We start from the raw sequence: 11,519 nt of genomic DNA on the forward strand, positions 1-11,519 counted from the left end.
AGACGCCAAACGGAGCGCGCCTCATGTTGCGCTCTTCTCGGAGGAAAGAACTGAGGTTGTTGACGGTGGTGATCACCACGCCAAGGAAACTCTGAAGACAGGTGAGTATTGCCTTGTTTTCTAACAGTGTGTTTGTGAATGTTTGTGTGCCTGTGAGATCCTATATGTGTCACATATAGGCTCTCACAGGCACACACGCACACATACATAATGTATCTATGAGGGAGAAGGAGCCTGTGTATGTGAGAGAGAGAATGTGTGAGAGAATGAATGTGTTATTCTGCGTGTGTGTGAGAGGGAAGATAACATTTGTACAGCCCAGCTCTCCCAATCCACAATGATCTCAGGGTGTCTATAAATTAAAAAAATACCAGGTATGGCAAGCAGGAGATTTTTAAATCCTTATTAGTTTTAATTATTGGGTGTAATTTGATGTTTCTGCTCTTTTGAAGTATTACATTTTTTTTTTGGGGGGGGGAATAGAACATTTTTTAATTACTGGATTTTTTTATTCATCAGATGTTTTGAAATATTTTATTGGTGTTTAGGAAATTTTGGATACTCTTATTCATTAATTGGTTTGAAATATTTATTCTTTTTACGAATATGATTTAACTATTATGATTGCTTTATATTTCTTGATTTTATTATGTAATGTTTTATGAAACATGGTAATGCACCTCTTTTTCCATTGTTGCTCTGCATATAGAGGCTGGCTTGTTGGGGGTTCCAGTTCAGTTCTTCTCAGCACATTTCTGTTTATACTTTCTGATCTCTTCATTCTGTATTTGGTGAGATTCTGTCTGTGTTCTGCGTATGTGACAGAGGTGAGGTGGTGGGCATGTCAGTTTTTAAGGATATAGATTGCAGGAGGGAGCTGGGCTTTATTTGATGGGCCGGGACAGAGACTGAATGAATCGTGGAGGGGGGGGGGGGGGGCAGCACAGTAATTGTTCACACACGGCAGCAAAAACCTAGCACCAGCCCTGCAAGGCACCCCTCTTGCAGTGACACATGCTGGCCAACCATACTATGGGTACAGACAGGCTTCTAAAGGAGCTAAATCCTGCCCTGTCACTCACAGGAGATCTCTGATGTCTGGGCAAGCTGGAGTTTTGAGGAGAATAGGAAGAAAATCCCTGAGCTAGCTCTATGGTTCCGCTTCCTCTTTCTCAAGATGACCAGCTGCCACCGTAGGGACATGCTGGTCATCCTGAATAAGGAGTGTATGCAACTGTGAACCAAACTGAATGCAGGCCCACGCACCCAAAATGGAAGCCAGAACCATGTGATACTTCTTGCAGTTTGCAAGTGAAGGTCAAGCTGCCCTTGACATTCAGTTACTGGATAAACTGAACATCGGATAGTACCGCTAGACACTATTCAAAGACACTTACAAGTTATCCATTCAAATGGCAGGTTTTGCCATACTCAGTCAGTCACTTATCTGGCACCCTCCCCCCCGCCCCCATCCTCTATCTCCCAAACCATAAAAGTTCCTGCTGGGAGCGGGGATCTCGGCTTACCTGCTCCTGGCAATATAGCACAGTTTCTGTGAACCAGCTGTGCTGGAAGCGTAAACTGCGTACAGTTTATGCTTCCAGTACCGTGGCCCTTTCACACTGTGAAGGGGTTGAAGGGTGTGGGGCAGCAGCATTAGATAGATAGATAGATAGATAGATAAACAAAGAACCAGGGGTGGGGGAGGGGCACCCACGGAGCCCGGAATATTTTTGGTTGGTCATGCAAGAGGGGCTTAGGGGATGGGAGGGGGTTGCATGGCCTGATAGCCATACACCGATTTTCGTGAGGGATTTGAAACAGGCCACAGGTCCCTTTACTAGTTCTTTTTTTAAATTTTATTTTACCTTGCTACTTACCCGGATATCTTTTAAAAATATCTGGATAAATAGCATGTTATCCAGCTGCACAAGGCCGGATAAGTAATACATCTAACTGGCTATATTCAAACATAGCCAGTAATTTTTGCGGTTATTCGGCTACATGTGGCCGGATAACTTTGGACAAGTATATTCAGTGGGACATTTATCCCACTGAATATATGGGACAAGTTATCTGGCTAACTTTAGCCTGATAACTTGTCCTCTAACCTTCTTACTGAATATTGGCCTCTGACTGGCCAAGCTTGTATCTAATTAAGAGGGCCATCCCGGTTAAGCAGGTATTTTCTGGCACGTAGCTGTCCACATCACATCTGTACGAGTGTGCCAGCTTGGATGAAGACCGCGTCTGATGCCTACCAATCCTATGTTCAGAGGATTATAGTGATGTCCAATCACAATGTTTACTTCTGCATCCTATGCATTTGCATGGAGCCTTGATCAAAGATAGAACAGCTCTTAAAAGATGTCTCAAAAAAAAAAAAAGGGCTTCCAACTTACAAACTTGCAAGCTTCCATGCTTTCCGCTTTCGTGAGTTTCAAGCCTAAGCTTCTAGCCCAAGGTTTGGCCTTTGCTGTCTTGGAGTTTCCCGATTGCTAACTTACTGAAGATCCTACCCGCACGTTGCCTGCCAAGTGTCCCGTGTTCCAGCCTCCTTCCCTATCTCCAGCCTGTGGCGATATCGTCTGTAACCTGTTACCCTTGGACTGTGGAATATTGTGATCCGGCTGCCCATTGACTGAAGTACAACTGGCTGCCCTCGGGCAGAGACCAGGTACTGACTAGAGCCTTGGAGAGGACGTCTGAGATTGCTGCTGAGAGACAGAGACTGCTTGGATGTCTCTGGATACACACTGACGGTTTCGTACTTTAAGCTGGGTATGAATCTTTAAAGTGCAAGTTGATATTATGCAGGCATAGGGTGTTCTCCAAGTAGTTAAATAAGAATAAAAACCAATTACCTTTTGCATCTAATAATAAATTGACATTATTGTATATTTTAATTATACAATAAATACATAAATCTACCACAAAATGGTATGATTTAATTCTGAACTCTTAAATGAACTTGGGTTAATTTTATCTGAATCTAAACAATTCAGTTACACGTGAGGTAATAACACCCTGTATGCCACCCGCCACAAGACTGCCAGGTAGGACTGGTGGTCAGAGCAGCAATACGTGGGAATTGGGATGGTTCTCATTAGAACCAGGAAATATTAAGAGGGTGAAAATATTCCTTGGTAATGCAAAAGACACAAGACTGATATAAAGGAATGGAAGAGATAAAACATTTTATGGGTTGTTTTGGATCTGTAGTCTGAGACTTACTCTCCTTTTTTCATGGTTGGGACTCACTATTCACTCCAGGGGGCATTGCTAGGTACTTCAAAGATCTGGGGCATGGGCCCATAGTTCCTTTCCTTCTCCTCCTTCTCTCCCCCCCCCCCCCCCCCCCCCCCCCCAGGTTGCAAACATTTTCACAGGCCAGGACTGGACATCTGAGGACCGGGGAGAGGCAAGACAACTGACCCTCCCCTCATGTGCATAAATTTGCATACATATGTGACTACTACCTCTGAATCTGCCTTCTCTCTTTCTCGTCTCTCTGTTCTTTCTGTTCTAGTATCCCGAGGATATTGGCAGTGGACAATCTATGAATAGATTAACAGAACTAACAGAGCTATCAATGATGAGCGATTCACTCATAAATCTATTTGAAACAGCATAAGCATGATGGAGCACAACCTGCACAGATGCATACATTCCATTAATTATTTATGTGCATGAGTGTATTATGAGTGCATTGATCATTTTTCCCAATGTAGCATGTCCCCCGTCTGGTGCTTTATCATTAACTAGGGGTACCATGGGTCCAGGTTCGAGTCCAGGTGGGGAGGAAGAATTATCTTCCAGGGCCCTGGGTGCAATCACTCACTGGCTTACTCACGGCTCACACTCTAGGTAAAAAATCTCATCAAGGTGCAGTAATGTCCAGAAAACGAGCAATGAAACAAACGGAGTAGAACAGACAGAAAGTAAGACTCAACCCAGGGTCCATCCACTCATTCCTTTCACTGGAAAAAATTCAAAAGGAGTCTATGTGGTGTTCAACATAAATCCTTCACTGCAAATTAAAGAAAAGGGTCCAGGCAAAAACTCACGAAAATTGAGAATAAGCAAATTGCAGATAACCAAAATAAAACATAGGGTTTCCTTGACCATGGTGAACCTTATCATCACTCTCCTATCTCTTGGACCTTCATCCTCAGCCATTATATCCTCTCCAGTGGGGCAGGACAACTAGAATGTGACTTCCAGCATCAGCCAATCTGTTGGAAAAATATCCCCAATCCAAAAATATAAAAAATGGGTTCCAAACTTCCCAAAACCTTAAACTGTAATCCAATTATCCAACACTGAGGCTCTTGATTCTGTCTTCAAAAGTCTCTCATTCTCTCTCCACCCTCATTTGTCTGGGCACTTGGGCATAAAGATATCCAATCCCAATCCTCAATCAGGCAGGGAGGCAGCCATTCATTTCAGACCAAGAAGTCAAAAATGTTTTTCAAAATTCCACACTTCTCTTCAAGTGAAAAGCAGCTCTCCTTCTCTATCTCGCCTCTGCTCTGAGTTCAAGAGGTGATCTCCAGCTCCTAGCCCTCTCTATTAAGATCCTGGGCGGGATCTCTGGCTCCTTCCTCCTGACTTCTTCAGCCATACCTGACCCCCTTGTTTTAAGATCCTGGAGGAATCTCTAGCCTCCTTCCTTCTCCTTAGCTTCTGACCCACTGAAGCACTGGGCATGCTCCAACATACAATATACCCCCAAAAAGCCCATCTCCCAAAATGGTGAGGTTTTGGCAAGGGGAATATTCAAAATGGAGACTCACTCCCATTGCCCACAGCTGTCAAAATCTGGGAATTATATTTAGTGATGATCATACCCCCCATCACACCAATGTTATGGAAATATGAGTACATCAATCATCCACACCCTTCACTGATCTCTTCTCAAGGTGCACCCCGAGATGGCTGAGGAACCCAGATACAGCACAGCACACAGCCACTTACATTCAGGCTTTGTTTTACAGTATTATAAAGATTTAAAAAGTGTGCTGTCTATAATTCAAAGCTGACAATAAATTGGCAATGAATCCTCTGAAAAAAGTGAATTACAATTTCAATATAGTAAACCTTCCATGCCTATATTGTACTAAATTTCAGCACTCAAAAAGTAGAACCCTATGTAAAGGCAACACTGAAAATATATTACACTAGACCCTACAACACCATTACACTTCTCAAAAAGAAAACAGAACAATGCAAGCTGCTAAGGATGCCTACACAGAAACTATATGCTGGCAAAATACCTTGTCTTGGTCATACATGCAGAACACAAACAAACTCTTATGAAACACAGACTAAACAGAACATAAAATAGAAATAGAAATGTGCAAACTAAAGAGACCATAAAATAGAAATAGAAACATGCAAACTAAACTTAAAACCACAAAAAGTTGCATTCTGTATGCAGTGCAATAATTGCAAAACACAATCATCATAATTTCACATAAAACATACAAAATAAAACCATAAAACATCATAATTATAAAACTATACTTAGACAAAGAATAAACATTTCAAAACAGCTGGCAAAATGAATATCCAATAATTAAAAACTGTATAAATCTTTTAAAAAATGTTCCAAGCACCAATAAAATATTTCAAACAGCGGACACAACAAATAACATCAAATAATGAAAACAAAGAAGAATTTAAAAATCCCTTGCTCTCCATACCTGGGAACTTTTGATTGCCAGTCACTCTGAGATTGTCATAGATTAGTGGGGGAAGGGGGGCACACAAACTTTCTTCCCTCTCTCTCTCTCTCACATACACACACTTTCCAACACACATACACTCGTTGCTCACACACACACATGCTCTCTCTACCATATGCTCACACACACACAAGCTCCTTCACATGCTTCTTTTCTCACACACACACACACACACACACACATATCTCTCTCCCCCTCTGGAACATAAAGGCAACAGCAGCCTCCTCCTTAGACTCATGCAGCATCTCTCTCTCTCTCATCCACATACTAAGTCTCTCGCTCTCTCACACACAAATACACACATTCCCTCTGTCTCTCTCTCTCTCTCTCTCACACACATACATGCTCTGTCTCTCACACACACTCTCATGCTCTCTCTCACACAGACATGCACATTCATGCTCTGTCTCTCAATCACACATGCACACTTGTACTTTGTCTCTCACAGATATGCCCACATACATACGTATGTTCTCTGTCTCACACGCACACATGCACACTCAAGCTCTGCCTCTGATTCATTTAGATTCTAATAAAGGGATGTTTTCAATAGATTGAATATATATTTAAGAGAATTGTTTATTGTATTATTTCTTATTTTTTTTAATAAATTAAATGCATTTTTGTGAAATTACTTTTTTTTGTTTACAACCCTATTTTTTTCAGTATATAAATATGCATAGACTGATTGGACCAAGACGATCATGATCAAAGGGAACAGGATGGACTCAGCATGTTTTTAGATGCTTCCATCTTTTGGATTGTGACTGGGAAATAGCTATAGTACCTGAATGTAATCCATTTTCAAATGGCTGAAAGGTGAAATTTAAATTTAATAAATTAATAAATAAATAAATGTTTTAAAAATTCAAACACCTTAACTCTATAGTCATATCATGGATTTAGGGGGTTTGTTTTGGATTGACTTTTAGTGAAAAAATACTATCAGGTATTACAATCTAAAAATGAGAGAGTAGGAGACTGGGCATCTAAATGATGGATGATATTTAATTTGGACAAGTGCAAAGTGTTGCAAGTAGGGAAAAGCAACCCAAATGATAACTATACAATGCAAGGTTCCACTTTGGGAGTCACCACCTAGGAAAAGGATCTACCATAGCTGTCATTGAGAATAATATGATGAAATCATCTCCTCAGTATGCAATGGTGGTCAAGAAAGCAAATAGAATTCTTGGAATTATTAAGAAAGGAATGGGGAATAAAACAGAGAATATCACAATGTCTCTGTATCACTTCATGATGTGACCTCATCTTGAGTACTGTGTGCAATTGTGGTCTCTACATCTCAAAAAAAGGTATAGCAGAATTAGAAAAGGTACAGAAAAGAGTGATCTTAATAATAACGGGGATGGAACAATTCCCCTATGAGGAAGGCTAAAGATGTTAGGGCTCTTCAGTTTGGAGAAGCGAAGGCTGACAGGAGATATGATAGAAGTCTATAAAATAGTAAGTAGAGTGGAATGGAATTTATTGCCAGAGGACATTGCCAGAGGACATAGTGAAAGCTTTTGGTGTAGCTTGATTTTTAAAAAGTTTGTACAAGTTCCTGGAAGAAAAATCCATAAACCGTTATTAAGATGGATTTGGGGGAAACCCACTGCTTATCCCTAGGATAAGCAGAATGGAATTTATCAGCCTTTTGGCCACCCTTGGAAACAGGTCTTGATGGACCTTTGGTCTGATCCAGTATGGAAAAATCTTAAGTTCTTATGCATGCACCCAATAAAATATTTTGATCACTTTAAAAGACAAACAATGTGCAAAGAAAAAACAAACATCTGACTAAATAGAAACCCTTTAAAGTGTCATTTACTAGATGGATAATGACAAGGTAGTTAGAATATGATTAATTTTAGGATACTGTGTTTATAATCTGGACCATATACTATTTTGTTTGTAATGTAGTAGAAGCTTACCATCCCATTTCAGGTTCACAACTTCATAGCTTAAATAGTATGGCATCACACATACTGCTTCTCTGCATTACTTTTACTTTGCTAAGCTTTTTTTCAACTCTAACTGAACAGTAATGGTAGATGTATCAAATGTTACTAAACAAACATGCAAACTGGTGAACAGACCCATGATTCACAAAAACCTATTTTTTAATGATATATTTATTTTTCGTTACAACTAACAAGTCCTCTTCAAAACGTTCTAGACTTCTTGAGCCCACGTTTTCTGATATGAAAACGCTGAATTATGAAACTTAAGTTGTAAAAAAAAAAAAAAAAAATCTATTTCAATTCGACTACGGAGCAAAAGGCTTTCTTCAGCATTTCCCCGTCACTAGCCGAAATCTGGCGGGGCCAGTGTCCCGGAGGAGCTGGGAGATCCCCATTTTGAGCTGGCTGTGGCTTTAGGCAGGTGCCCGGTCGAGCTGGGCTCCGCCGCACTGCCTTTCTTTCTCCTCGGGTTTTTGGAGGGTACCGGGCAGCCGGGGAATAAAGGAGAGCAGAAGCGCTCAGCCCCTCCCCCTCCGCTCAGCCCACCAGACTCCCCTCCCCATCGCCAGCCCCTCACCGAGAGAGAGAGCCTGCTGGGACCCACACCAGCCCCCAGCACAGCCAGCTCTGGCCCCCGGTGACACGCAGATCGTCCCGCATTTGGAAGCGTTCGGAGGGGGCGCGCTGCCTGCAGTCAAGAGCTCGTATGCAGTGGTAGGCATCGCTGCTCTTCTGGCCAGATCCTGAACAGGGCTCGCTAGCACCACATTTTTACACGCAAAACAAAAACCAACCCCCCAGACAGATGCCGTTGGTGAACCCGCGGCTGGACTTTGCTGTTTAGATGATGTCCGTGAGATTTGGACGTCGCACTGACACGTTAAGGGGCTCCTCGCCGACAGTAATGCAGCGTCTCCTGGGTGAGGAGCTTGTCGGATCTTTTGCAGTTGTCATTTTCCCCTTGAATCCCCCTCCCCCCCTCCCCTGTTCATCTATTCTACAGGCAAGATGGCTTTACTCCCCACCCCCGAGCTTGCATGAAATCCTTTGAATGCCAGCGTCCAGTCGAAACCCACGAAGGAAGAAGGGGAAAGGGGGCTGCACTTACCATCCCGCCGGCAGGAGCGCGCAGGGAAGCCGCCGCGGTGTGCGCTGGGGAGGGAGAGGAGCAGTGCGCTGTCCAGGGTATCCAGCCCTGCTCTGCTGATGCGGCGGCGGCTCCCTCCCCCCACCCGCCCCCTCCGCTCCAGCGAAGCCGAAGAATAGCGATTGTCCCCCTCACAAAGGCAGGGTTTGTCTAGGGCGTGACGTCACTGAGGGGGGCGGGCCGAGGCTCGCTCTCGGGGGGGGCGGAGCTGCTCGCGCGGTGCTTTGGGCTCCAGGCGCAGCCCTTGCTCCGAGAGGATTCGAGCTTGCGGGCGCGGGCAGCTCGCTTCTTAGTATGGGATTTATACCTGCCCCTAATTGCTTAATGCCTTTTTGCAATTGGGGGGGGGGGGGATTAGGAAGTACCATTTCACCCTCGAGAGCAGCAGGGCTGGTGCAAGAGTATTTTATGGGGTAGGCCAGTGTTTCCCAACCTGTCCAAGCCCAAGACACATCTGTATTAACAAAAGTTTTTGGTGTGGCACACCAACCACCATGGAGCAGGCAATGCAGACATGGAGATAATTCATATGGCCGGAAGAGCTAGGGAAGCACTGAAAGACCTGCCAGTCTCTCTTTGAAATTTTAAAATAAATGATGGAAGGGGCCAAGACACACGTGATCCCATCACCAAGGACCAGTTCTCGCTGCATACAAGTGCAAGAGGAAGGAGAAGTCAGTGTGGCACTGGTAGCCAGCTCAATTAGCTACCTTGGCCGCCACATGTGGCTGCCAGAGCTCCTCCATATTTGCTGCTGCTCCCAACACTCAGAATAAGTCACATCTAGTCCTCAGTGCATGTTCTGCCTGTCTCATTAAACCTAGGGATAAGACAGAGGCTGGAAGGACTCAAAGAAGGAAGCTCAGAAGGGGGAAGAAAAGTGTGCCAAACAAAGCGGGTCTCAGCTATCCATACTCTGCATGGTGCTTATTAATTACCATACTCCAGAGCTCATGCTGTAGCTAGAAAGGGGGGGGGGGGGGCATATATGAGTATATGTGTTCTAAGAAAGGAGCTTCTACATGTTTAAGATCCATCGCTGGTGTCTCTTGTTGCTGTGAGGTGCTGAGAGCAGAGCCCAGGTGCTGGTCTGGATCTGAGCATCAGGCAGTGGTGACTTTTCTGTGGCACATCTGATCAGGACTTAAGGCACACTGGTTGGGAAACACTGCCCTAGGTGAACCTTCTATTGTGCATGCCTACCCCCCCCCCCCCCCTTCCCTACACTCAGCTTACCTATTGGCAGCAACTCCAGCACAGCGCTCCCTTTGGCATTATTGGCTCTCCCCCTCTGAACCACAATTTTTGGTGCTCTAAGCAACCGCTGAGTTTGCCTAATGGAAGCACCGACCCTGGGGAGCGGTATGGGACAGTCAGGCTTTGTCCAAAGAAATCAGCTTTTTGTTTTTCTTTTATGGACTTGAGTTCAAGGACAGCCGGTTTAAATAAAGGTGATTATATACATAATATGGCTCCATCTACAAATTGATTTTGCGTATGCAAATCAAAAACTGGGCCAACAAACAAGATGTAGGTGAAATCTTTTTATTGGACTTCTGCGATTAGCAATACACAGCTCCAGCCACACCCCACATATTTAAATTCAGCAAATACTTTACTGTGACCAATATATATACACTCCAAAGAGGAGCTAACAGAAGCTGAAGCCTTGGTCACAAAAAAAAAAAAAAGGATTTTGCTGAATGAAATGTGTGAAGTGTGCCTTGACTCTTTATTTTAATGGATTTGGAGTTTTGCAGCTATCTCTCTCAGCACCGAATACCTGTAATATTGATACTATTAAAAAAGGTTTTCTTATCCAAAAAATGTGCCAGGCTCAAACTTACAAAATGTTGCTGCCAATTCTCACACAATGTGCATTTCAGCCTTACAGAACATCTACCATTCTAACATAGAACAAAACATAGCACCATCTAGTGACTGTCATATTTCAATATATCTTTATACAAATTGGAAAGCCATGACTTTAAAATATATGCTATCCATTAAACTCCCTGAATTTGTTTTTAATAAATTACTTCATAATTGCCATATGATTATGAAGAATTCATTTTTAATTGTCAGTCAGTACACCCAAGGGGATTAAACATGTTATAAATACAGACATAAGATAGAACACAAGAACATGCCATACTGGGTCAGACCAAGGGTCCATCAAGCCCAGCATCCTGTTTCCAACAGTGGCCAATCCAGGCCATAAGATCTTGTAAAAAACAAACAAAAAAATGTTTCCAGCAAAGTAGCCTTAGTAGAAACACTTTCCTCAGACATTAAAAAAAAACAAAAAACCGACAAATCCAGGCTATCAGTTGATACCTTTTCAAATTCACCTTTTCCTAAGGTCCCTTCAGTCCCTTTTTTCCTAGTAGGTAAGTAATAAATCCTACTGACAAATGGCAAACCATCCTCTAGATGATGTAAACCCTCTTTAAGATATGTGTTAAACAATTCCAATGATGAGATAAGAGAAACAGGAATAGGAAAATTTACTAAACGCAGGTTCAGTCTTCTAGCTATATTTCCTAAGTTCTCCTCCCTGCAGTTTGCCACCTTCTGATCTTGAACTAAACTTGCTTGGACACCCTCTTTCATTTCACATGTACTCTTGCTTGACTGCACTTATTATGGTCATTGTTT

At 42.9% G+C, this 11,519-nt stretch overlaps 1 protein-coding gene across 1 annotated transcript in view; it reads right to left on the minus strand.

Annotated features, from left to right (window-relative positions):
• Positions 1-8,922, minus strand: part of ELOVL2 (ELOVL fatty acid elongase 2) — a 150,811-nt gene extending 141,889 nt beyond the window's left edge. The window contains exon 1 of the mRNA XM_029590659.1: positions 8,823-8,922. Within this exon, the coding sequence (XP_029446519.1) occupies positions 8,823-8,825 (3 nt within the window). The 5' untranslated portion in view covers positions 8,826-8,922. The remainder of the gene's footprint in view (positions 1-8,822) is intronic.
• Between the last annotated feature and the right edge of the window lie 2,597 nt (positions 8,923-11,519).

Source organism: Rhinatrema bivittatum, chromosome 2 (assembly GCF_901001135.1).
Source record: "Rhinatrema bivittatum chromosome 2, aRhiBiv1.1, whole genome shotgun sequence".
NCBI lineage: Eukaryota > Metazoa > Chordata > Amphibia > Gymnophiona > Rhinatrematidae > Rhinatrema > Rhinatrema bivittatum.